General features: G+C 43.5%; 4 protein-coding genes across 8 annotated transcripts; 1 reads left to right on the plus strand and 3 right to left on the minus strand.

Moving 5' to 3' along the window:
- Positions 1-12: 12 nt before the first annotated feature.
- On the minus strand, positions 13-11,243 carry slf2 (SMC5-SMC6 complex localization factor 2). Of its 4 annotated transcripts, none has more exons than XM_037466037.2 (21): positions 11,092-11,243; positions 9,211-9,572; positions 9,033-9,117; positions 8,668-8,904; positions 8,451-8,493; positions 6,603-7,966; positions 6,435-6,514; positions 6,229-6,342; positions 5,982-6,149; positions 5,440-5,545; positions 5,276-5,363; positions 5,054-5,195; positions 4,887-4,974; positions 4,633-4,809; positions 4,238-4,332; positions 4,046-4,133; positions 3,830-3,937; positions 3,583-3,660; positions 3,377-3,463; positions 2,145-2,213; positions 13-2,042 (listed from the first exon to the last, which is right to left on the minus strand). In XM_037466037.2, exons 2-21 carry the CDS (start codon positions 9,510-9,512, stop codon positions 963-965), a joined length of 4,599 nt encoding a protein of 1,532 aa, XP_037321934.2. In that variant the 5' UTR covers positions 9,513-9,572; positions 11,092-11,243; the 3' UTR covers positions 13-962. The 4 variants fall into 4 exon arrangements, with proteins under 4 accessions (XP_037321934.2, XP_037321932.2, XP_037321933.2 ...); XM_037466035.2 differs by adding an exon at positions 10,462-10,489 and having other exon boundaries at positions 9,033-9,572; XM_037466036.2 differs by having other exon boundaries at positions 6,435-6,511; positions 9,033-9,572.
- Positions 11,244-13,219: 1,976 nt separating this feature from the next.
- Positions 13,220-16,894, minus strand: LOC119214301 (phosphoglycerate mutase 1-like). The gene is made up of 4 exons (XM_037465984.2): positions 16,619-16,894; positions 15,623-15,897; positions 14,828-15,008; positions 13,220-14,662 (listed from the first exon to the last, which is right to left on the minus strand). The coding sequence occupies exons 1-4, from the start codon at positions 16,755-16,757 to the stop codon at positions 14,493-14,495; spliced, it is 765 nt and encodes a 254-aa protein (XP_037321881.2). The 5' UTR covers positions 16,758-16,894; the 3' UTR covers positions 13,220-14,492.
- A 4,221-nt stretch (positions 16,895-21,115) lies between these two features.
- marveld1 (MARVEL domain containing 1) lies at positions 21,116-22,581 on the minus strand. Its single transcript, XM_037466155.2, has one exon. The coding sequence runs from the start codon at positions 22,307-22,309 to the stop codon at positions 21,812-21,814; it is 498 nt and encodes a 165-aa protein (XP_037322052.1). The 5' UTR covers positions 22,310-22,581; the 3' UTR covers positions 21,116-21,811.
- A 346-nt stretch (positions 22,582-22,927) lies between these two features.
- LOC119214397 (arginine vasopressin-induced protein 1-like) lies at positions 22,928-26,004 on the plus strand. Of its 2 annotated transcripts, none has more exons than XM_037466154.2 (3): positions 22,928-23,357; positions 24,297-24,652; positions 24,775-26,004. In XM_037466154.2, the coding sequence occupies exons 2-3, from the start codon at positions 24,330-24,332 to the stop codon at positions 25,034-25,036; spliced, it is 585 nt and encodes a 194-aa protein (XP_037322051.2). In that variant the 5' UTR covers positions 22,928-23,357; positions 24,297-24,329; the 3' UTR covers positions 25,037-26,004. The 2 variants fall into 2 exon arrangements, with proteins under 2 accessions (XP_037322051.2, XP_037322050.2); XM_037466153.2 differs by having other exon boundaries at positions 24,302-24,652.
- The last annotated feature ends 871 nt before the right edge of the window (positions 26,005-26,875 follow it).

A 26,875-nucleotide genomic window follows, 5' to 3' on the forward strand; every position in this document is an offset into this window, starting at 1 on the left:
TAGGTGGACATATCAGTAAGGCAAAATATTGACCATATTCTTTATTTTGTCCACAACGTTATTTTTTTGGCAACAGCTATAAAAAAACAAAACAAAGTATTTATAATTTAAAACAAAAATTCTCCCAAAGGGGGAATATGAAAAATTGCACACATCCAACAAAACAGTGAAATTACAACAGTGAATCAAAAACAAGATTATGTGTATGCTGAAACTATTTACAGTTACTTTAATAGTACGTCACAATAAGACAAGCACAGGTGTGAATATTAAAATGATGGCCGTATTCCATTGAAGTCCTTGGCTTTCAGTCACACCATTCTTGCTTACTGGCATTGGTCAATTCCTGTACCTTTCCTGCTATGACCAGACGGACCTGGGGGAAAAAACCTGCTGTAGGCAAATCTCATCACCGTCTTGGTTTCTAAAAATGAATTTAACTTTCAGTAAAACTGTTGCATAGGGGAGTAGATTTTGAACAGTGTGTGACACGTTTACACTTGAGGCTGTTTTGTAGAAGAAAGTGGTACATGAGCTTCCCATTAGCACAGTTACACAGCGAGAAATGACTTAAATTCTCTAAATTAACAACAGCACAAAAAGGAGGTGAAAGAATCCCTCTTTTTAAACACAGCACTTCAGAGCAGCAACATACAGAACAGAACTAAAGAAGTTAAAACATTCACAAATAGAAGTCATTCACATAATATTTATCAATATATAAAAAACAAGATTTTTCTTTGTGAGCAACACTCACTTTGTGCTCTCTTCTAAAATGTTTTTATTCATAAATATACAAATAGTATTTGGACTGAAGATGAAACTTGGGGGGGGGGGGTTAAGGATGGAGGGGGAGAGGAAATGTGCAAATTGGGCTTAAGAATAATCCAAGAGCCGATGATGAATAAAATGACACCAAGTCACATGCTGCGACTTGGTTGAAGTGAGAAGCTTCTCAGGTCTCAAACAGGTTCTTTTCCAGACACCACCTGACTACGTGCCTCGCCTCCAGCCTCCGTTTGCTCCTGTTCTTTAGGCTCCATCTCTTCGCACAACTCTTCTTGCCTCATGTCGTTCTCGCCGGTCTCATTGGTTTTCTCTTTTGTATCGTCTCCTGACATGTCTTCTGCAGTCATGTCGTCCCTGGTCTCACACGTTTCCTCCTTTGTATCGTCTCCAAACATGTCTTCTGCAGTCATGTCGTCCCCGGTCTCATGCGTTTCCTCCTTTTTATCATCTCCTAACATGTCATCTGAAGTCATGTCGGCCCGGGTCTCATGCGTTTCCTCCTTTGTATCGTCTCCAAACATGTCTTCTGCAGTCATGTCACCCCCCGTCTCATGCGTTTCCTCCTTTTTATCATCTCCTAACATGTCATCTGAAGTCATGTCGGCCCCGGTCTCATGCGTTTCCTCCTTTGTATCGTCTCCAAACATGTCTTCTGCAGTCATGTCGTCCCCCGTCTCATGCGTTTCCTCCTTTGTATCGTCTCCAAACATGTCTTCTGCAGTCATGTCACCCCCCGTCTCATGCGTTTCCTCCTTTGTATTGTCTCCAAACATGTCTTCTGCAGTCATGTCGTCCCCCGTCTCATGCCTTTCCTCCTTTGTATCGTCGCCAAACATGTCTTCTGCAGTCATGTCGTCCCCGGTCTCATTGATTTCCTCCTTTTTATCATCTCCTAACATGTCATCTGAAGTCAGGTCGCCCCTGGTCTCATTGGTTTCCTCCTTTTTATCATCTCCAAACATGTCATCTGCCGTCATGTCGTCCCCGGTCTCATGCGTTTCCTCCTTTGTATCGTCTCCTAACGTTTCTTCTGCCGTCATGTAGTTCTCGGTCTCGTTTGTGTCATCCGTTGTATCGTCTTCCTCGTCCTCGTCCTCGTCAATGATCAAAATCTGTTCGGCGTCATTGGGTCTCTCTTCTTCCTCCTGGAACACTGGCCCCTCTCCATCATCGCTGTTGTCCATCTCATACTCCTCTTGGCTGCTCGTCAATGTATCAACAGGCAAAGGCTGCCAATAATCATACAACTTGCCCTACAGGAGGAAAACAGAATCAGGGACACTGCATCGATCTGTCAGAGGAAAACCTGGTGCACATAAAACGTTGGGTCGAGAGTATGTGTAAGACTACTGTACATGGAGAGGCCTGGTCCTCTGAAGGAGCATCTGCCACTTGGTGTAGATCCTGGCCACGAGGTCCTTCACCTGGAGGGTGGAAGACGTAGTCAAACACACTGCTTTGAGAGAGCACCCAGAGCAGATTTAAGGATTGGGTTAAATGGTAGCATCTTAAAACCAAGTCAGCCGTGATTGATTATGTGATCAACCCTTATCATATAGAAGAAGCCCAACCGCACTTCTTCCAACCCCGACTGAGGATAATGGTTGGTTTTGTTAGTCTTCTTTTATAGAAAATTCAATAGCTTTGTTTTTTTGGTCTGAACAATAGCAGCAGTCTAAAGATGCATTTTTGAGCTTTTCTGATAACTTTTGGACTTGGGAAAATAATCAGAAAATGAATGAATGAATTAATCTATATTAAAAACTATCACAGTATTTCTCTTTAAAATACTACATTTTAAAAGTACAAATGATTGAAGGATTTTGACGTTTTAATTCTTATTGCATTTAAGTTTAATTCCTAACTTAATGACCATAAGGTCTACTGCCGGTATCAGTTAACCCCCACTTTTGCAACAAAGACCGAGGGCGCCGAACTCCAACATAAGAACCGTGAGTCTGGATTGAGCAACATGAAGCTAATGACATGTGCAAAGCAGGGGACTCTGTTGCACACGCCATTGCATGCTGCCTCGTTGAGCAGCCTCTCAAGAAGTCAAACTGCTTTTACTTCAGATTTAACAATGAGGATTTCCTTCATAAGACGGTTTTCAGGAATGCAGCAGTCACTGACCTCAATGTGGTGGTAGACTGGTTATTAACTTTATGACAAACGGGTAAAACAAGAGATACTGAGGCAGTTAGAGAGAGAGGCGCTGAGGCTCACTGACATAATCATGAAGCCCCGACAGCGACGCTCAAACTCACTGACTGTTCCCTAAGCGCCCAACACTGTCCTGCCATTACTGTGTTCTGCTAAATAATTGTTAATCTCCCTGACTGCATGATGCAAGAGTTAATAGGAAACCTCCAAAGACTTCCCATGACGGTTTGCCCATTGTCTTTCACACAAATTCTGGAGGAGCCACAATAACCACACTTCCTCTTATCTGACTGCAAAGCAAACTTCCTTTGCGATAGTAACAAACTCAAAAGCATTCAGGAAGCGCTGAAGAGCTTTCTAAATGTTGTCGGACAATAGAAAAAGGTTATCCTTACATCTGGATTTAGATCACAATCCAACTCACCTTGCTCCGATAAAGACATTTCTCACTCTCTCTGATGTCACACTTAACGTGCGTTTCCAGCTCGGAGCACATAGACAGCAGCTGTGTCTGAGTCACAAGAAAAAGGCAACGCACATGAGCACACCTCTCACAAGGAGATGGATTTCACCACCTTTACACATGGATAGCACTTAAGACCAGAAAAGGGGATGCATTTTAAGACCTACCTTTTGATTAGCTGGGAAGAATGGATAGTTTGACGCTTCATTTGCCAAAGTCAGAAGGCTATAGCAGAGGTAGTAGGACTGAGACAGAGCCAATGGAAAGAAACTTGAATTAGAAAAATGTCCACGGTCATCGCATTCACATCATCACTCAGATTACATTCTGTAACTGTAAAGAGGATCTCACACACAAAAAAAAAAAAAAACTAGACACGCAAAATGTGACAAGAAGATTAAGGCCCATGCTCACCTGTTGGTCTAAGGTGGCTACGTCCTCCTCTTTATTTCTCTGACTCAACATGCTTCGGAGTAGCGCGGAGGGCTGCATCCGGGGCAGGAAGGGCCTCAGATCAGAGAGCTGCGCATGGCGGCATAAGAGAAACCCATTTGAATAAATGTAAAGAACAACTGCAGAGATCTAAAAAGAAATTGTATGGGTCAGGGTTACACACTCTAAAGAGATTACCTCAAACTCGGTTTCTTTCGGCCTGTAGGTGCACGTTCCGTTCAACAGCTTCGAGATCATGGACAGGCTCAGATGTCGACGCAGTTGTCTGCACAAACAAAAGTGAATTATTTTTAACGTGCAATACAATAAGAAAAGACGGCTTGTGGGTGAAAACTGACGATGAGCAGACAGAAGAGGAGGAGGACTTACTTCCCACGCGTGTTTTGAGGAAGCAGCTGAACTAGCAGGCACATGTTGTGGTGGTCATCTGTCAGATCACTAAGGTTCATGCAGATTCGTGGCAGCTGAGAACATTTAAAAGAAATATGAGATAACTCATTTAATAAGAAATTCTTTGATCATATAATAAATGTGTGACCGGGTACTTTTGGGCCGGTGGATTTAAAAGATTTTGACTTTTAAACTAATTTTCATGGCCAAACTGTGAATTCTGTAAATATATGAAAATACATCAACCAAAACTTATTTTAAACAAGCATCAAACATTTTGCTCTACACATTTAATGAGTTTAATTTGATGTCCAGCATTACAGTGGCACCACAGCGCACTTCCATTGTCACTAAATCCCATTCCGGAAACTGACCATGGTGTCCCAGTCCCTCACGTTGTTGACGATTTTGCACTGCAGAGGGTACAGCTCGGTACTCGACGTGAGGAGGAGCCGCGAGTCCAGGCCCACCTTCCCCACCACGGTCAGCAGCAGCAGCAGCTCGTCGTCGCTGTACACTCGTGGACAGAGGCCCATGCAGTAAGACAGGTACTGCGGACCAGAAAAACAAACAGGAAGTGAAGAACTGAATGGAGAAGCTGTGCTTCTATCGTTTTCCTCCGTCTCACCGTCAAGATGTTGTTGATGTTGTGTTCAGGGAAAGTTTTTGGTTCCTTCTTACTGGAGGGACTCTCACTTTTGATATGAATGTCCTCACTATGCAAAAAAACAACATTAAATGAACAACATACTTAGGACATGCATGAGTAATTTTAAGAGCCGGGATGTAACTTACAGCAGATCTCCCTCGGTGAAGGGAGGCTGCAGATTTTCAAAAGGGAAAAGAGTAACGAACGAAACTCCCATATTCAACAGAACCAGCGCCACATCAGCTAAACTGGGCACCCAAACTTTAAACTGCTGGCTTTCATTTTTCACTGCGGAAGGATAAAAACAGGTCACTTTAGTACTAATAAGAGTTAGCAAATCCAATAATAAATAGCAAAAAGGGGCTGACCTATCTGATAAGCAGCAGTGCAGGCGATGTCGCAGAGAGCCTGGAGTATCTTTTCACAGACCAGCCTCTCACTATGGACTGACATCATCTGATCGGATCAAAAAGAATTACCAATCTGGCCAAAAGTGACTACCGACATGATACGCGTGTGTGAGGGGGCCTACCTTGAACAGGAAACGGGTAACCTGAGTTGGACAGGGCGAGCGACAATCGTAAGCTTCCTGGAACAATCCGATATTTAGATGCAACCTGAGTTGGGCAGGACTGGACCTGTGGTGACATACGTGGAGAGGGAAAGACTAGAGCAAAAAACAACTAGAAAAACAGGGGTGGCCTCAAAGAAACACCCATTTAAAAATCGGTTTCAACACTGAGCGCTAATGTGCCAACAATCAAATGTAGATTACAAGAATTCTTAGGGTCACATATTTCCATGAGGGTTTGTGCAAAAAGGAAGGCAGAATGATTGTCAAAAACAGAAAAGGTTGACCATCTAAGCATGCATCGGCTTTGCTAATTTCATTTTGAGGTCACTCAAAGCGTGTTTTCAGCATATCCACTCCCCTCAACGTGGATGGGCTCATGGGTCTGAGGACTATCAGACTGATCAAGAGGCAGCACCGCTGAGGTACCGCCGACTACAAATATCAAATTTCATTGCGATCAGGCTTCGGTTGTTGCGCTTTAGTGTCCACACATAACTCACCAAAGAAGCGTTTTCTGCGCCATGCCCTGTGGGTTGACCGTGCAGCGTCTGAGCTGCAGCGTCTCCTCGTCAAAGATCTGGCCAAATCTCTCCAGGTTGAACACTGCTTCTCCCGGAGGTACTTCTCTGATTGCGTTGGACATCAAAGAGTAGCGCTGCAGGAATTCCCTAGAAATAACACATACTGCAGATTAATAAAGCGCGCCGCGCGGGGGACATGGAGTCTGTGTGCTCCTGCGCGCCTTACTTTTGTTCACTGGAGACGCCCTCCTCCCGGTTCTCCTCCGCCTCCTCATATTCAGCTATCCTCAGCAGGTCCTCCTGACACGCAGTTAGAAGTTGTGTCTCAATCTCTTTAGCTCTGATGAATGAAAACCACGAGGAAAGGATGAACTGTGCAGTTGCCAAAGTTAAAAAAGGGGTTATGGAAATGACATTTTCTGCAGCGTTTACCTTTTATTGATGTTGATTTCCTCCAGCATCTGGTCGAGATTGTTCTTGTAAATGCCCAACTTTGTGGCTGGCAACGGCTGCTGTGGGAAACACGGCCAACAACACTTAAAGACGATCATACCTTTGTGACTTTGTGTTTCGACAAACGACGAGCGGTTTCGAGCTTACAGTTTTCGACGGGCTGCTGTCATGTCCGGGTGTGCCCGGCTCTGAGAAAGCCCACTTCCCTGGCGTGGCTGGAGGCTTGCTGACACGCTCCATCATCTCCTGCAAGGAGAGAAGCTGCTCCTCCTCACTGCTTTGGGAGCTCTGGGTTAGATCCATATCTACCGCAAAGCTCAGGCCCAGGTCCAGGTCCAGGTCGATTGGGTCGTCTTCGCTCGCCGGCCTCCGGCGCCCTTCACTCGCTCGCCTCTCCAGCGGTAGAAGACGAGAGCAGTGAGACGTGGAGGTTGCGGGGCCGGTCTCTAACTCACCGCGTCTCCCTTGGTTCGGGAGGAGAGGTGTGGGCTTGTCGTCCGATTTTAGAATGTCCTCTTTCGGCTTCTTAACTGAAGAAGTGAGGGGGCTCTTTTTGGAGTCTTTTGGGCATGTGTATTTTAAGGGTTCAAGTTTTACCCGCACTAAAGCCACAGTCGGCACGGTGGCTTTTGCGTGATGAGCCGACGACTGGGATAACACTTTGGTGTCTGCCATGTGTGAACTCGTCATTCGACAGGAGGATCCATTAGTCGGAAGACTGCAGTGGTTCACAGTGCTGGACGAACTGCTGTTCTCTGAGGAGGGGGATTTGATCCCGGCCAGCTTCGGGGTCTTATGGCCAGAGCTGACAACATACGTCAGAGGATCCGGAGTGAAAAGCTCATCTAGATCGTTCGGGATCGCAACAGGCCTTCGCAGTCGGGATGTTTTATTTCGCTCCGCCGTACTTGTTTTTGAGCAATGTTTGGGAGTGCTGGTGCCCGGTTTCCTGCTCTCCTCTGTGTGATCGCCTCTGCTCACGGCGTTGGCTGGTACGCCTGAGGTACTGGCGTCAGTATGAACGGACTTGTTGGTGCCTGGCTGAACACGAGGGGCACCACCCGTGTCCTCCAGGGGAACCGACTGCTTCAAACTCTCTTCATCCAGACTTTTTGAAGGTGATCTTAACTTCAAGATGTCATCCTGGGTGTGCTTTAAAAAGGATTGCTTTACTCCCATCATTGGCCGATTCTTTATACAAGGTTTGAGTGACGTGGATGCACAGGATGACTGGGCGGGATTAATCGCTGATGACAGTTCCAAGCACGGCGATTGGCCCGAAGATGGTCTTCTGCAAAGAAGGCGATTTGAGGTTTCGGGGGACCGTTCCAAGGCTAACGAATGCGTCTTTGAGAGCGGAGTCAGCATTGCGCTCAGTGAGCGGCCCACAGTTGGCTTTGGTGTCTGTGCTTGGCCAGAATTCATAGTCGAAAGACACATTTTCTTGGGACTGTCGTCAAGGTCTTGAAAATCTCTGTGCCTCTTCTGAGATGTGCAATTCAAATCAACAACTGGAAAGAAATCAAAATTATAATTTTTTTGTCTACATGTTCAGATGTCCTATATCGTGCAAACGTATATGTGGCATGTGAAAACAACCGCTTCTGTAACTAGCAAAGAGTTTAAGGTCACATTGGTGTTTCCAGCTATAAAGCGACCTGTAAGAGTACATGTAATGTAGTAAGTATGAACTATGAATAGCAGGCAAAACATATCTATATATGATAAAAAGAGAGGACCTTCATGGAAGATAACGAGTGATATTTGAATGCGTTATGGAAGACTGTCGTTAAAACCGGTAAAGTAAAAATCCACAGAGCATCCAATCTTAATCCTAAGTGACGTGAGTTCACATTACATACAGGTCGATGGCATTTAACAACTCCGCACCTGACCACTGTTCTCCCGACAATGCCAGTGAGGCCAAATATCACAACTTTAAGAATAAAGCTAATTCAATAAAAATTGAAAGTGGAATATGTACTTTAACATTACCTGGAATTATGTTTTCACTCGGAGGGGTTTGTTTATGTTGTTCCTAAAAAAATAAAAAGTGACTGTAAGCAACAGGTATCTTAAACAAAAGATAGCAATAACAACGTCAATGTGCGTCCCAGCACAAGGAACACCTGGGACGGGTGTTGAATCAATAATAAATATGCAGATGTTCAATCTTTTCGTTTTCAATTTGTTTTTTTGTCATTTTTTTTACCTGGCCATGGGATAAGAGATTGTGCATAAGAGGTAAACTGGAACCACTACTTCTGTAAGACGGCTGGGTACTGGGAGAAGGCTGGTAGCCCGAAGAGGACCAGTGGCCCCGACGCTCTGAGTCCGAGGTGGGCCGCGGGGGAACTCCTTGAATACCTCTGGTGTAAAATGACGGGCTCATAGGGGGCCTGCGGAGCTCGACTGTCTCTATGGAACTCCGCACATCACTGGATTGATCCTATCCAAGTAAGTGGTAGAAGACACAACCATTCACAATCACTTGAAGGCTATTCTGCAGTACAGGTCATAAACGAGACAGTGTTTCAACCAATCTTGTTTTCACTAACGTAAAGTAAAAGAAAATACCTTGCTTGACGCTTGCCTTTGTGGTATTACATTTTTACTTCCCGAGTATGACAAAGTGACCTTGGATTCAGTCCCTTGCTCTCTCCTGATGTGGGACGACAGGGAGTGGTTACTTAAATCCTTCATGAACTGAGGAAACGCTGTAGTACCACTGTTAGTCGTGCTGACAGGATCAGACCTCGATGAGCAGAGAGACTGCGGAGGTTGATGGTGTTGGTTCTGCAGAGGGGCCAATCTGCAACCTGCCAGGGGGTGGGGCCGATTCACTGGGGAGCCAATGTGAGATGGGCTGCTTGGGACAAACCCTGGAGAATGGATTGGTCCCGTAGGTTGAAGAAAGTGCCGTGTTGAAAGAGGTTGCTGTGGTGGGATAGGGTGCCTAGATGGACCAAGTCTGTCCCACATCCCAGGACTACGAAGTGGCAACATTGTCCTGGGAGGTGGGTGAGAAAGCCCGTTAAGGTGCTCAGAGGGTTTCATTGGAGTCTCCTGGAATAACGATGTGAAATGGGGTCAAGAGCTGGAATACAAGGGCCTTCCCTAAAACAAAAGAGAAACATTTCTGGATTACAATCTTACTCCTCCCAAAATATTTGGTGCCTTAAAATGCCATAGTGTGAAGAAGTTGACATGTAAGCATTTGTCAGACAGCGAGAGCCCAAGACGCTCTCATTGTGCCTTCTCCATCAGTTGGATGATATTTTCTTTGTCATGGAGCTAGACACAAGTGAGTTCTTCTCGTTGCATTATTTTAGCATCACTTCTTTCCACTACAAGCTGTGACAACTATTACATGCTCATGCATAACTCAATAAGTCTGAAATCTGCTCCAAGATGAAGGTAATGAACCGGTCTCAAGAGCTACACCTTGTTGTCTACACAGTGATTGCGCACAGAAATAAGATGTCTGCTTTCTATTTTTACTTTTAAACATCAAAGAGGCATTCAATTGCAAATGAGGTTATTGTTCATTGTCACTCAAGTTGCATCAAGTGTAACAATTTATGTCAATAAATCAACAAAAAACCACAATAGGATTTTATGAGCAAGCAAGCCATGACACTTTATCTCTGTGGGGAGAAAATGATCTAAAGATACACATAGTTATTACTTATTCATTTGAACACTGATCAAACAAACTTCTCCACCAACAAAGCTCGACTATGGTCTACAGATTCGTAGCTGCACGATCAGCAACTAAGACTGAATCCGGTGTCTTGTAGCAACGTTTTGTCTCGCCAGGCAACATTGATAATGACGATTAACGTTACAACGAAATCATCCCATGGAGCTAGACACCATAACTCAGTTAAGTCGGTTACCAAGTGCGACTTAAAAACAAATGGAGTATAATATAGATAAAAACGTTACACCATTTTACGAGACAGCACCACTTGACGGTGCTGTATAAGAGTGGGTGTTGACCCACCTGTATCACTCGCGGGGGGGGAAATATTCTGCAAGAAAGCCAGAGAAAGTGAACTGATCACGTACAGATAATTAAAGTTAGTCTCGTCACTATGGCAACAACAATGCAGTTCTCAAATAAAAATACATAAGTTAGAAGTGTTGCAGAAACGACCCCGTCACAGCCACCGCGAGAAGACGCCTGCCGATCACATGCGCATTTGGAGATCTAATTTAACTAGTGTTGCCTAACCGTGAAAGCATGATCAACAGTAACGTCACCTGCCTGAGTATCTCAATCGCAAAACACATGTCCACGAAGTAACACAAGACATTTTGTTTGTGCGCTCGTGCTTATGCTACCAACAATAACCGTTCGCTAACGCTAGCAAGGTGACTGACATGAAGAGCGTGTTTACATTGTTAAGCTTAGCTGCATGACAGTTACCGATACGTATTTAATTAATGCTTGGTTTGCTTTCAAAGTAAACATTAACACACACGTTACACGCAGTGCCTGGCTAACACAATAACAATGAATATTAGCAATACAGTGTTTGAGGAAGTGATCTGCTTAGCTAACGTTAGTGTTAGCTTGCTAACGTGCTCCCAACTTAGACTCAAAGTATGAAAAGTGAGTACATTTTCTTACAGAGTGTTTCTTTGATTTTCTGCCGCTCTTCTCATTTTGAGGCGTAGTCCGACTGTCTTCAACCACAGACAGCGACAATAACAAGCTCAGAAATCCAATGTTAAAATCATCTCGGCAATATGAATGTCTCCCGCCGACAGGCAAATCGACCAACGTTGCGCGGAATGCATTATGGGAGATGGAGTCTTCTTTTAGTGTTTATCGGCAGCTTGCATCATTTTATGTTGCACTACCGCCATCTTCCGTATTTATTTCTCATATCCTTATTTCATATTCTTTTCACCAGACATCTTAAGAAAATAGTTTCTCTACATTGTTCATTCTCCCCACCCTCTAGTATTTCCTTCACTCCTGTCCCTTTTATTCTAATTTTTCCTAACTCTTCCATCGTCTTTTTCCTGTGTTCTTCATATTGTTTACAATTCATTAACACATGCTCTATTGTTTCTGCAGCCGGACAAAAACCACAAAAACCCGTTGGGTGCTTCCTTATAATATGAAGTGTGCTGTTCAAATTACTGTGACCTATCCTTAATCTGCTCATAACAATTTCTTCTCTTCTATTTCCTCCTCTTTTCTTCACAACCCCAATTTTATTTTGAATAGTATACACACGTCTTCCTTTATTTTCCCTATCCCACTGCTGTTGTCCAATTTCAATTGTTTATTTACTTGTCTACTCTCTCATTTCCCACAATGCCAATATGAGCAGGAACCAAAGCCATTTGAATCTCATAACTTTTTCCGGGAGATGGAGTCCAGCAACATTTCAATTTAAAGGTATGTTCCACCAAAATGCTCTGAAGCTAATTCTTAAGGAAAATGCTTCGGATATTGGTATAGATGAAATAAAGTTATATATATATATATATATATATATTAGATTTGAGAATGAACTCCATTGGAAAACCATGTTAAAAACGTTTATGAATGTGTTTTATATTCATTGAAGCAGAAGAAGTAGAAAGCTGTAAAGTCTTTGCAGGAATGTCCTGAAGGAGCTGAATATTTTAATATATATAATATAATGGTTTTAATAGCTGTGTGAAGGAGTTGAAAGGTGACACAGAAGAAATAGAAGATGTTGAAATTCGATTCGAAGAATAGCAGCAATCCAACAATTTCCCAATAGTTCCAGACAAAGACTAACATCCATGTGTAAAGGACCTCACTAGGATGCTAAATTGTAAGTATTTTTACTGTACAGAATTAGAGATTTCTCCAAAGAAAAAGTCATATTTTTTCAAGTTCAAAAACACCTCCAAAGATCTTTCTTTGCACATATTTAACTCAGAGATTGTGGTCATTTTATGGCAGTTTGATGTATTACAAAGTCATGTAAGATGGCCACACAACGTCTATGGAGTTTAATGAAACCGCCAGCTTTTTTGTTTTCTAGATTGTATTGAACAAATTTAAAGTTGATCTGATTTATTCAATAGGAATAGTTTGTTAAAGTACATTGCTTGAAAATGTCCAGAAAAAACAGTGAAATTCAAATGAAATTACTTCCTGTTCAACACTACTTTTTCAAAAGTCTAGGTTTGGTATATTTAGATCAAACATACTACGGGAACTGCTTAATCAAAATTGTGTAGTATACACTATCAAGCCCACTTGCCACTCTGAAGCTTTAAAATCACACAAGATACATTTAGGACTTTATATGTGTGTGCCTTGTTTGGTTCGGTTTCAAGCAATTGAAGTACCCCAAAAACGCTGTTGTTTTTTCATGGAAAAGAATGCGTTGACATCTTTTGATTACTATTCATCACAAATGTCTTTAGATTGTACGGCCCTAAGTTGAGGAGTAAGTTAAAGTAGAGCTGTTAAGCTAAACTGCATCTCTAAAGAATTAAAATCATATCAGACAGCTACATATTGTGCTTTGGTTACGTTTCCAGCATTTCTACACCCTCAAAGGCCGCTTTGATGCCCACGGTGAACTATCGGTTCCTATGGCAAAACATGGTGAAACTAGTTTAATGTCAAGGGCTGATTCCACCTTGCCAGTATTTAAAGCACCTTGTTATTGTGAACAAAGACACATAAAGAACAATAGCTCCTCCGCTCCTACTATGTCCGTGCTCGGTCCATATTTATGCCCGGGTATACAGGGAGACACATCAGCATTTGATTTTTAAATGTATTACCATCAGAGATTTCAGATAAATATAACATACAAAGAGTTATTTGCCAAGAAACAAGAAAATACTGTGTTACATAAGGGGTGATTTCAAACTGAAACCTTAAGGCAGTGAGGAAAGCTTTAGACATAGGAGCTGCAGACACATAAATACTGTGACACCAAGAGGCAAAGACAGACACACTGCAGCCAAACAGAGTAACAAAAATCATTTTTGAATTTAGAAATCTAATCTTCCGTTAATCATGACTCACAGTGGAATTGTGAAACTGGAACGGCAATAATCCAAATAAAAGGCTTTATCTCTTATACAGTGCAATGCTGTTAATAATGCAATGTTTGGGAGCATTAATATTGGACTTAACTTAATGTAACTCAAAAAAGGAAAAGACAGCAAGATACATTCAAATACACAGCACAAATACCATTAATATACAGAGACTATAAGATAAAAGGATTGCTTAGTCCCATCCGGCTCTCAAGAGATTGGAAACTTTTAATCAATAGAATGCACTTCAAAACGTTTTATAGAAATTAAGTGTTCCCTCTTTAGCAGTGGTCCCTTCAATAAAAAGGTTCATAAAGTCCTCTTTAAATTAAAATATTAGTACAATATCTGATCGGTAAAAAGAAATATGTATGATCTCACACACAACTTCGTCATGACCAAAAATGCATCTGAAAAACAGTATTTCATCATCACATCCAGTTTAACCAACTACCTTTATCAGCAAGGCTTTCCATTCTAGTTGACCTTTGTACCTTCTCCACTCTTAAAGACAGAGTACATGAGCTGACTTACAGCTTCAATGGTGCATGTAAAGGTGTTGGCCGTCAGCGCTCATAAACTTTACTGCATTTGTGACAGATACATCATCATCAATATTGGAAACAAGATTATGATAGTTTTGCTTTTTTATTAGTCTATTTATCATGAATCAAAATTAGACTACCAACCCTGTGTTGTATAGTAATAAACTCTGGACTTTAAAAAAAGGTTGTCTTATTAATGGGCCATTTTTGCAACAACAACAAAATTACAATATGTGATAACAGCCGTGACCCGAATAGATATCCTGATCATTCACCATCTACTATCCCCACACTGTGCATGTAGAGTGAGGTTACCGTCTGACAACAGTGTACTCCTTGTGTATTACAACCCAGGTTAGGATTAAGCAAAAACACTAAACCGAGGTCAGTCGTTGGGGTAAAACCTACTCTGTCGTACACAAAGTGGGATTTTCTGGGCCAATTACTTCTTGGCCTTTCCTTGAGCAGCCACAGCCTCCATGGCTTTACGTACAGTCTCCTCATCTCCCAGGAACTGCATCGGCTTGACAGGCTTCAGGTTCTTGTCGAGCTCGTAGAGGATGGGGATGCCTGTGGGCAAGTTCAGCTCCATGATGGCTTCATCGGACATGCCTTCGGGGGACAGCACGTGCAAACAGAACCGCTCAGAAGTTAGTGAACTTGCAGGTTGTACTGTTAGAAATGTGCTGTTCTAACTATTCTTAACATTCCTTGATACTATTGACAACATATTACAGTATCATTGTAATTTATTTATTGTAAAAAAAAAACACCCACTTTCCAGGTGCTTGACAATCCCCCTTAGACTGTTTCCATGGGCAGCGATGAGCACCCGCTTTCCCTTTTTGATCTGTGGGGCGATCTCCTCGTTCCAGAAGGGCAGCGCCCGCGCGATGGTGTCCTTCAGGCTTTCGCAGGACGGAAGCTGGTCCTCAGTCAGGTCTGCATAGCGACGATCCTGAAGGGTGCACAAGCTCAGTTTGCAAAATATATAATAGACCAAAATCAATACATTCACTTTTTCTTTCCCTCCTCTCCGTCAAGATTCGTTGTCCAGTTATTTGGGAGCCTAAATTCATTAAAGTGTTCACTGTCATTTGCAGGGCGGAAAGAATCCGTTATGACACCTTTTTTGTTGCTGATCACTTAGTTGCAACAGCCACCACCAGCCAGCTTAGGCTTACTGCACTATAACCTCTTGTTTTACCGAACTTTGGACTTGGACAAACTATTGGGTAACAACATCGGGGCACATGCTCCCAGAAGATCAGGGACTGTATCTCCACTGTGTACTAGGTCCTGTGTACTACTGTGTGACTGCATAAAACATTTTAGATATTCGACTGTGCTGTGGACAATCATCTACTAGTTCCTCTCCAAACACTAGTGTGGTTTCTGCTGATTTCATTCATTCGTGGGGACACAGTTGGTTATAAAGATCAGCTCAAGTCAGGCCTCTTCTTTGTTATGCCTGTGTGCAGATAGTTTGGTCAATATGTACAGTATCCGTTATTTCCTCAGAGGCCAACAGAGCTTTGGTTGTGTGTACGTGTTGTAGATATCATATCTCACCTTGCTGATGATACTGTAGTAGTCATGCTCTGGGCCCATGGGAGGAGGTGGGGTATCAAACGAGCGCCTCCAGATCTTCACCTGAGCCTCTCCGTGCTTGGCTGCCGTCTCTGCTTTGTTTAGCCCAGTCAGGCCTCCGTAGTGGCGCTCATTAAGCCGCCAGGTCCGGTGCACTGGCACCCACATCTGGTCAATGCTGTCCAGGACCAGCCACAGTGTCCTGGTGGCCCGCTTCAGCACGGAGGTGTAGCAAATGTCAAACTCAAAGTTGGCATCTGCGAGGATCAGAGTGTGAGAAACAGCAACGTTTATGCATCGGTTTCCGTTTGGAAATTGTGACTGCTTCTTTAAACCTTGATTTCCCCACCACACACACCTGCAGAAAACAACAAGTGTGCCCTTGTTGCATAAAACATAACTTATAAATGTTACTATGCAGAGAGTTAAAAAGAAGCACTGCAGTTTCAAGCCCAGCCGAAAGTACAGGGGTTACATGGATAAATCGGGATGTTGCCTAGATCATTATTGAATACACAAATTACTTTTTTGCCATTGAGTCTTTTCATTATCAAATATTACATTATGTTGTCAACATAACACTAATGAGAATACTCTGGATGGACTTTCTGTGATGTTCTCCTGCTGAAAAAAGGGGCCACACAGCTGCACGTTGTTCATTAAACGCCAAAGAAATAATTAAGCAATTCTGTTTCATTATGAAAAGTTCTGTATTCCCTCTCTGCTCGTTGGCCCTGAGTAATACGCCTTTACCGGAGCAGCTTGGTGAAAGGAGCACTTCTGCACGTCTGCACAATTACGTTTTCCTGACACGTTCAAAGTGGTGAGGGGGGGGGGGGGGGGGGGGGGGGTAGGTTGTGTCCGGTCTGATGCAAAGGCCTTTATGCAACCGGAGCCTTTGAGTGCAATACAGACTTTCAGAGACAGTACAGCGGAGGATGCTGATGATGGGACCGAATTTAATTAGCTATTCCTCACCTTTCAGAGCCTGTCCACCTCGCTTTGCCTCCTTCTCCCCGGTTTCACTCAAATCCGCATCGAACCAGCCGCAGAACCGATTCTCCTGGTTCCAGTTGCTCTCTCCGTGGCGGATCAGCACTAACTTATAGGCAGCCATGATCGATTATAATGTGCCTCAAAGATTGAACGTTTAACAACGGATGCAGAGGATCGTAAACGAACAACTCTCCACTCTGGGGAAGAAGACGGGTCCAGTCGTTTGCTGTCAGACCGGTGGGGAATTACTTATATTCGTTGGATTGGTGACTCCCCCACTTCCGGGTTTTCACAACCAATGCGATTCCGCTATGATAGACGTTGGGTAAGGTTTGACCAATGGCTGCGGAGGACGTCAGCGGGGAGGGGGGGTTGTTCCCTGACCTTCATTCTATACGCTGCCCCTTAATGACTTTTCTCTGTTTCTCTCTACAACAATACATGTGTTCATCTATATATTATAATCTGTATTACACATTGGCCTCTTAATGGGATATTTGGACCTAGATCTTCCTTCAAGGTGATTAAAGTATGCAGATATGGTATTTTGAAGACCAGCTGAACCACTTGTTGCTTTTCCTCTTTTTCATCTGTAGGGGGGGGGATCTTGGCCTGTAAAATATTATACTACTGCTTGTTTTTAGAACCCAGAAATAATAAGCTCAGAACACTGTAGACCCAAATGTGCAGCTGTCAAGTTCTTTTTAGAGATTCATTGAAGAAATACATATTTGGGGTGAAACAGTAAATGTGATCCATGTAATCCAGGTTTATGCAGTTATCAGAGATAAATGTAAAGAGCAGTACTCGCTTTGTGGAAGAGCTTTTATTGGAGTATGCTTCATTGGCAGTGTATATGGACAACCAAAACCGTGGAGTAACACAAGTGTTCATAACTATACAAAGAAAATGTCAATTTGCAGATTTTTGTATTGGGAATTGCTCACCCTCCCCAGCCATCTTATGATAGTTTACCACTGACTGTATTGAGTCAGCATTTCCTTTTTTCTTCCTTCCTGGCCAGACATATGTCTCCCAGAATATGAAATGACTCATTTAAAATGTGACCTAAAAGAGAGAATTTGGGCTTCTGTGGGATAGGTGCACGCTGCAAAACAGTTGCCATGTGAGCTATTATCAGGAACTCTAAGGTGCATACTTTAAATGAACGTATGTGTTGGCTTACGCTGCTCATAAGATGCAATGTTTGTAAAGAACTTTTCCTTTCTAGAATGTCCCATGTTGGATTTCACTCCTAATTCCGTCTTTGACATTATATTTTAGTCAGGCAGAGATGACAGCGGATGAAGGATTTAAAGTGTTCCTAATTTTCTGGCACATGAATCAGTTAATGTCAGGTTCCCTCCCTCACCCTCTATCAAACCTGTCAGATTCATTACCTCTGCGAAGGCAACTCAACAACATGGCAAAGTGGAGGAAGCAGTGGTTTTTGAAGGTCAGTATAAATAGCTTTCAACATTTCCCACCACTGGCTGCCATTGCCCTCAGGCAGCACATGAACACTGTGCCCATTCAGAAGTATTGTGTGGGCAAAAGTTGCGGTAACAGATGTGGAATCGGTAATCCCAGTCACCATGTTAGAAAACTACAGCCCAGAGTGTTGGAGGCAAACTACAAGGCCTGGAACACTGTGCCCATTGATGCCTCCACGACCATCTCCATTAATACTTTTCTGCAACTCACAACATGTTCAGTACACAGCTATGGTGGGAGGTAAGTACCAAGGAAGAAATGCTTCCTAAATTGCAAGTTAAATTTTTTTATTTATGATAACCTCTCTGACCGCTGATTTGATTATAGCCTTTTAGAATTCATTTCAGCTTTTTTCATTTCGGTATTTTAAGCAATTTTTTAAAATGAAATTCAGCTTTTTGCATTCCAACGCATTTTCAGCAGGAAATGCATTTTCAAGTTACGTAATGTTACCCCCATTTACTTTATGATCAAGACAGACTGTTGTACATTGGTCATCAGGCATGTTCAATGGCATGATGTTCTCTCATGAAAAATACATATTCACCATGGACCCGGCTAGATTAACTTTTGATGCACAATGTGTGCAAATTTAAGTATTTAAGGGGCAGCTGAGTCTTTTCTCTCTCTCCCCCCTCCTTTCTCTTTCTCATCTGATGCCTATCGCTTACAGGGTTTACCTGTCATTTGAACTCTCATTTTCAACGACCGGCTACACTTCAATTTTTACACTGCTCTGTGATCAGATGATTAATTAATAGTAGTGAGATCTATCGGGCAAGTATTTTAGCAACCGACCCTGAATCAGGTGGTAAGCAGAGAACCTGTGGCCCAGCCCCTGCCCCCCAAAAACACAAATGGCTCGGGGACTACCGACTCAAGAAATTAGACACTCAGCGCTGATACACTGCTGCTCACGTGCCCTGAGACTCTCACACACACAATGTTTTTTCAGGAAAGGAGACAAAGTCCTATGAAGGTCTGAGAACCGAGAGTGACCCTCGACCATAAAGAGTGTTTGAAGCCACTAGGAACTAACCAGACCGGGGATCTATTTTTTTTTAAAGAGAGAGAAGATGATGTGTTCAGAGATCAGCTACTGAATGAGGGATTGCCTACATAATGTGCACCTTTACATTTAAGTCTGCGATAAAGTGATGATGCACTAATAGGGTGGTTGCTGATGATGGACAACGTATGCTTCACATAATGAGAAGACGGAGCACAGCTATTGAGGATACTTGTTGGCATGGATCAAACTAAATGTCTTCACTGGATAGATAGATGTTTTTGTTTCATAAGTAGCTTTAAAAGTGTGGGAAATAATTTGCACGTTGATGTTAGTGCAAGCTTTTATTTTACTGTGTTTTTTTTGTCAGTTTTGAATTTCGCAGTATGCACGGACTGGACTGCCTTGTGCCTCTCTGGGCCACTGTTTTGGGCATCCATCTGATGTTAACACTGATCCGGAACCCTGTCAAGACTCTAACTACTCCAAACACAGCAGAAATGACAGCAGACCTGCAGCACCAGACCCAGTGATATCCCAACCAGACGCTGCACCACGCAGCTCACAGCAGCAGCAGCAGCAGTACAAACAGCCTCAGAGGAATGCCAACTATATTACCGACCACTCCACCAGAACCCTTAAAGTAAAGGCTACCAACTCAAACTCTATCTGCCGCCGGGCAAGAAGCAGATGACGACCCATGCTTTGAGTGTCCTCCGGCCTGCCACAGCCCGTCCCAGAGCTCGGAGGTTGATGAGGAGGAGGAATTCTGTCCAGAGATGGAGCTGAAATGTCCTCAAATTCCCAGACCGTCTATCATTATCAGACAGTGTAAGGTAAGATGGTTTTGGTCAGTAAATTTGATTTTGAGATATATGAATTAAATAATAAACAATATATTTAACACATAAACTTAATAAAACAGGAGGTAGATCAGCTATAATATCTATCAGATAAATATCTACCATTCTAATGCAGTTGTTTAATGTAATACATTATATCACCACAAGGTGGATGTGGATCCAAAACTTCATATGCCCGTCGGGCACTTTAATATTTAAAGATTCAAGATTTAATAAATGACCTCTCATCAGCAAACAAAATCTTCTCATCAATGAGATGTAACGCTCTGAAAGACAACACATGTTTGCGGTGAGAGAGCACAGTGACTATATATTGGATGTCAGTGAAATGAGTCCTGATCTCCTGTACGATCTGAGTTAAGAAATGTCTCATGCAAGAATTAAACACATGGTGTCAGTTGGATAAAAGCTTGGCATGAGGATTCCTTGAGCAACTATGATAACAATCTACTGTATGTTAAGGCACCTTTTAACTAGCTTGCACCAGGCCCCCTATAAAACGTGGACACTAAACAACAATTTATCAGAGAACAACAAAACTGTTGTTCTGACTGTATATATGAAACCAAACAGTATTTAACTGAAATAAAAGAGACGTCTTCCACTGTTTGGCTTCATTTTCATTGGCCGAATGTCAGCCCACCTCCAACAGATGGTTCCGGTAAGAACAAGCCTCTTCCCAGATTGTAGCGCACACACACACACACACACACACACACACACACACACACACACACACACACACACACACACACACACACACACACACACACACACACACACACACACACACACACACACACACACACACACACACACATTCTCTCTATGTACAGCAGATTGTCAGGGTGTGAATGACTCATCTTCTGTTAGACATGCAGACACATCTAGGGATCTATGACTTCATGTGGCCAAAACTTTCATCTTCCAACTGAAAAGTTTCTGAGGGCGTCCGACTAGTCCGTCTAAATCTGTCTTTCATTTGAAAAAAGCCTGCAAACGCACAGTTCAAATGATCAAGTTCTGTCACCCAAATTTAAACAAAAGAAGAAGGCTGTTCAAACACTCAACATATATATATATACAGTATATAACCAAAGAAATATCACAGGCTCACATACTAGTATTTATTCTTTGGCTTTTTAATGAATACATAAGAAAGATTTTTGTTCAGCATACACATTATAGCACCCACTGTGTTGTTGTTATCGTAACCTTGTTGTGTATACAGCAATTTGAAAGAAGGCACTGATGAAACGGTTTGCAGCTTTTGAGTCAGACAAAATAAAATCAGAAATGGTCAATAAGTGATCAACACGTGTGTTGCTCCGTAATGCCTCAGTATAATTGCTGTCATAAAAAATATGTCAAACATTATAAAATATACTTTTATAAAAAGGTATGTATCTCATGTGCATGAGTAACTCAGTAATACTGACACTAATACCTCAAGGCCTTTGCATTGTAAACACAGACTAAACTACCCAACTATAATATGCACGTAAAGGTATGTTATAATGCATCAGGGAAAATTACACAAAATCACTACAAGGGGCGGGAGGACTTTGCACGTCCACAATGCTCAGGTCCACGTTTGCCATCAGACTACCCTCCAGGGCGGCCTTTGTGTGACAAAGGTTGAGTGACCTCGGATGCTTTCTCTCCACCACCAGAAGTGGAAAGCACTGACACTGGAAGACGACAGACAAACCTGCCAATTAAGAGTAGCTGTGGAGTTAAATAACAGTGAAGTTAACTATTCCTCATCTTGCTGTGGATCCCCCCCCCCTCTCTTTCCTTCCATTCCCATCAGACGACCGTCTGCTCCCCCCGACACTTCCTGCAGCCTCCATAAATAGCCGACACGAGGTAAGCCAGGCAGCTCAGGCAGGAGAACGCGGCGGCAGTCAGGTAGACCTTGTACAGGCACGGGTGCTTGTACTGCTCCAGGTTGCAGTACGCGTTGCGATCCGTCTTGTAGATCATCACACCTATGGCCGGCAGGTAGAGCGCGGCGGCGGCCACGTCGTGCGCCAGGTTGGCGGGCAACCAGCGCTCGCCTCCCAGCAGCGGGACCAGGTCCTGCTTGTCCAGGAGGGTGAGGAAGAACAGAGCGAGGGTGAGGAGCCAGAAGAGGACCGCGACGAACAGGACGAAGTGGATGGAGCCCTCGTATTTGTTGGCGGCGATGGTGACCCAGAGTCCGGCTCCGAACGCTATCTGCAGGATCCGGAGGACTCCCAAAAAGCTCCGGAGGAACTTCAGGATGTTCTGCCTGCCCGGCGGCTGCGAAGCTTGGGGGGCCATCTGTCTCCTCCTCCGGTCACGCTCGGCCCCTTCTCACCGAACAGGGCGGGTGCTTTCTGTCCAGCTGCAAACAGCTGGGGGGAAAGATGGACAAAAAGTGAAATGACGGGGTGAAAGACGCGAGTTTTTTTGCGTTGAAGATCAAGTGAAAAGTGGGGAGGTGTGGGTGCTAAAAAACTCAAGGTACTATCCACAGCCCCGGGGTTTTGAAATGAAAAACGGTCTCGTATGTTTCGTCTTTTCCGCTTCCTCTGTTGAATGTATCGTTTGTGTCGGGGGGAGGAGAAGGAGGAGGAGGGGGGGCGGGCTGTAATTCAAAGCATGCTCCTCCTCTGCTGGGCTCCTCAGTGCCAGCTCCTCATCTTGTGCATTTCCCCGAGGTGGAGCAGCTTCCCCCCGGGAGTCTGACCTTTCTCCTTTCGTCCTTCCGGAGTAAACAGATGCTTTATGAAAGGGGAGCGTGAAATGTGGATGTGTGCTGAGGCAGCAAAACAGAAGCCTGGCTAATTATTATTAATTCATTAACATGTTTTTGTCTCAGACTGAAACAGTACATAATTCAAATCTAATAAAGACTATTATATTAATAATAAAAAAGATTATAATTTACGTGATCCTTATTCCAAAGAAATCATTTACGTCATCCTTTTGGCATGTCTCTGCTGCGCGTGCCCACATGTTACTTCCCTGCCACATAATTGGTGGACTTCTTGTGTGCCAGCCAACACCATTGACGTCAATGGATTTCAACAACACACCCTACGTGGCCAGGAGGCGGAGTCCAGCGCTCCGCCCTCCCCCCGCACCGAACCTCTGATTGGTCGAGGCTAAAGCTTCTCCCCAACCCGATCAGGAACGGTCATAGGATCTCTGCACCGCGATTGGCCGACTGGCCGACTTTGATTTCCGACTGACCCGTTGGGCTCGTGGACATAAAATTGGCTGCAGGTGACACCGAGTGACCTGCGAGCGTTTCAGTGCCGTGGCAGGCTTAGTTGAAGAGGAGCATCGGAGCAGAGATGCTGTAGGAGCTGAAGACATCTTCTGGGTAAGCAGACGTGGTTTGTTTTCCTCACATGACTCTCACGGGATTCCTGTTGGCTGCTCCTTAGCCACAGCGTCATGAAAGCCCGCGCGGACAGCAGCGCGCGCTGCCCTGACACTGCGGCGCATAATCCAGGACGGGAATACGCATAGTCTTATTCAAAGGCGATTTCATACCCCCCCCTCCCCCCCCACAAAGATTATTCGCAGTTTAGTCTTCTGGTTTAGCAAGAGACCCAGCCGATGTATGTGCAACAACGGGTTTGTCGTGGAAATAGTGTTCAGTCACGCATCCATGATGGCTGCTCACCTAGATGTATTTAAACAAGTCTACGCATGTTTACGTTTTTTATTTTTAGAGCTGCCTCCCACAATTATAATAATGTAGAATCACTTATCCTCAACTAACGACTTTTAACTGTCGGAGTTAACACATGAACAATTCAAATACAACTTTTTCCCATTGTGGTACTCTTTCTAGTAAGAGGACAACAAGCCTCCTTATAAACCATATACCTTTTTATTTTACTGCAGCTCAAGGTCAAATCTGCGTTAACTCCATAATCTGCTGTTTAAAACCAGAAGAAAGGTAGCAAGTTAATCTTTTCTCGACTACAACAGTTGATTTAGCGGATTTGCTGATCATTCAGCGAATACCTTATCGGCCAGTGTCCCTCCTAAAACCATGTTTGAGTAAATAAAAATAATGTTGCCATCTGCAGTTTAATAGGCTTAAAGCACAGCCGGTCACCTGTTTTTTAAAGTAGAAGTCTGAGCACAGGACTTGCAGCCCGGTTGCAGCAACTGTTTGTCTTTGTTGTGACAGTCTGCACTCGTACACTCCTGTACGAACATATGTTGGCCCTGTTGTACATTTTAGAGCGTCTTTCACAGTGCAAATACATGACAATGAGTGGGAACTCTTACCTACTGCTCCATCGAGTATAGGGCCAGCGTATGCCACCTTTTTCTCTGGATGGATACTGGCACGGCTTCACCTCCTTCTTCCACGGCGGCGGGCCCCTCCTCGCTGTGGCGACTGTCGGAGAGGAGGAGCAGGAAGGCCGGCTCCGCGAACATTTTCAGCGACGTGAATCTGTGGCAGCTCCAGAGACTTTTCCAAGCAACGGGAGATCAAGATGCGGAGCAGAGGGCCCAGCTGGTTTGGGGCCACGGAGACGAGACTGAACTGGCCCAGGCATTGAAGGGACTGAGGGGCCGAAGTCACAGGAGAGCAGTGAGGGCCAACGGGAGGGAGGTGCTGGGCTCACACTGGCTACGAGCTTTCAATCACCTCAGGTAGCCACACTGCTTGTCTGATATGATTATTCCTATGCATTAAGATCATTCATCACGTTGACTTTTAAAAAAGAAATTCTGTGGCATTCATATTGTTTTTCAACAACGTTTATGTTGCTCAGGATCGGCGAGAGCTCGCCAAGCGGTCAGGGCAAAGACCCCGGGGAGGACAGTAATTCTGAGGCAGGAGGAGCATGCAGCAGTCCAGAGACACGCCGGCACCCCTCCACAGGGACCACCGGAATTGCCGCGGGGGCCACCTCGGTACTAACTGAGAGCCACGGCCGTTCGGGGACTTCTGAGAGACCCCCCAGGACCGGCTCAGGACTGAGGAGAGGAGGAGAGATCAACTCTGAGAGATACCTCCACAGAATACTACACTGACATGATGTTGGTGCGGGTGGTGGCCCGGCACCTCCGTCGGCACATCCGGATCCTAGCGATGTTCCGATGTGTTCACAGACTGAAGCTAGGTTGAAAAGATGCAATTTCAGTTGTGCTGCAGGTTGAAGGGATTGTTATTGCGTCCTACTGTCTGTCCTTTGGTTCCTATGTCACTGTTCTGACAGCAGTATACTGCTCTGTTACTAGTTGCAGACACATCTCCACCTAAAATAATGGAACCAGCACAAAACTCTTCAAAAATCACTCCTGCTGTTCCATAACTTCATGTTGTGGTTTTCTCTCATGTGTTTTCCTAAATTCATCACTTTGGCATTTGTAATGCACCCTAATATATCTGGACTCTGATTTGACTTTCAAAGGGTAGGATTCTCATTTCCAGGTGATTAAACACAAAATAATACATATTATACTATTATATTATATACCATTTCTGAAAATACAATTCCCATAAATGCTAAATACTTGCTTTAAGTAAACCTTTAGCTCATTGGTTTGAACAAGATTAATTATGCACGAAGTAAATTAAAAAATGGCCTTGTCTTAATTTGTCCTTTTAATGAAAGAATTGATATTCTAATATGTATGGACTTATCAAGTGTTCTCCCTGCGTTCTCGACACTGGTGTAAAATAATTAAACTGGACATTTATTAAATGCTTGTAAGCATGGAGACAGAATTGAATACATACACAGTGTAATGCGTATGTATGTAAGTGAAGTTTCAAGTTAAAAGGCCAAAAACAATAATCACACCCTCACTATGTAGGGAAACTTTAAAAAATAATGATCTTATTTAAAAATGTTGGTGGTTGTGGTCTTAAAACGTCCTTTTCCTATGAAAAGACAGTATGTCATCAAACTAGTCTGACCCTGGGAAGACTTTTGCTAATACTGCTAGTACTGTTTGTCACTTTTAAATATGTAATAAAAAAGTGAGACTTGTTTCTTAATCCCTGTGTAGTCATAACACATTTTAAGTCAGTAATGAAATGCCTCAGCATATGTTTACTGAGCAGGTTTCAAAAGCTTGTACAGTTTCACTGACACTTCCGAAAGCATCCATCATCACGTGGTTTTTGATTGCTCATTTTCACTGTTGTCCTGCATCTTTACACACAGTGTCCACACATTCGCAGCCAGGACCTGCAGCTTGCACCACAGTCGGCGGCCACTTTTAACCACTGAGCAGCTCCACTAGACCAATTAGCTGTTAAATACCTTGATTAAGGGTACCTCATTAGATGTTTTGGATGAATGGAGATCATTTCACATTCACATTCCCACATCTATTTCCAGCTGCTTTCTCACTCAAAGATGCTCTTAAGAATCTACACACAAAAGTGCTGCCCTCCAGTGGTCACGTCTAGTTACGAGGCTACTGTCTTTCATTTGTCTGGTGGTCACTAGATGGCACAAACGGTTTGGTTTTGGGAAGGCAAACCACTACTCTGAGTCAGGGAAGATTTATGTTTGCATAGTGCATCATGCATCAATTTTCACGAAGAAGAATACAAATTCAGAGAGTTATTGTGATCTTAAAGGTAGATTCGTTTTAATACACTTTAATTCACTTCAGGTTGAAAAGCTGTTTTGGTCTATTTTAAAACGTTCATCTGTGCATGCTATATACATGTATGCATCTCTTCGTGCAGTTTTTTTACTGCCTAGTCAGGTGAGCACGAAGATAAACCAGGAAGAATTACTGATTAACTTACTATCTTTTAGATGACGTGAAGTTGCATTTGGGCTAGGCTTACACCTCATCCACCAGATGTTCAGTTTCTTCAACGTCTCCTGGGTGATACAAAGTGATTCACAG

Source organism: Pungitius pungitius, chromosome 13, assembly GCF_949316345.1.
Source record: "Pungitius pungitius chromosome 13, fPunPun2.1, whole genome shotgun sequence".
Lineage (NCBI taxonomy): Eukaryota > Metazoa > Chordata > Actinopteri > Perciformes > Gasterosteidae > Pungitius > Pungitius pungitius.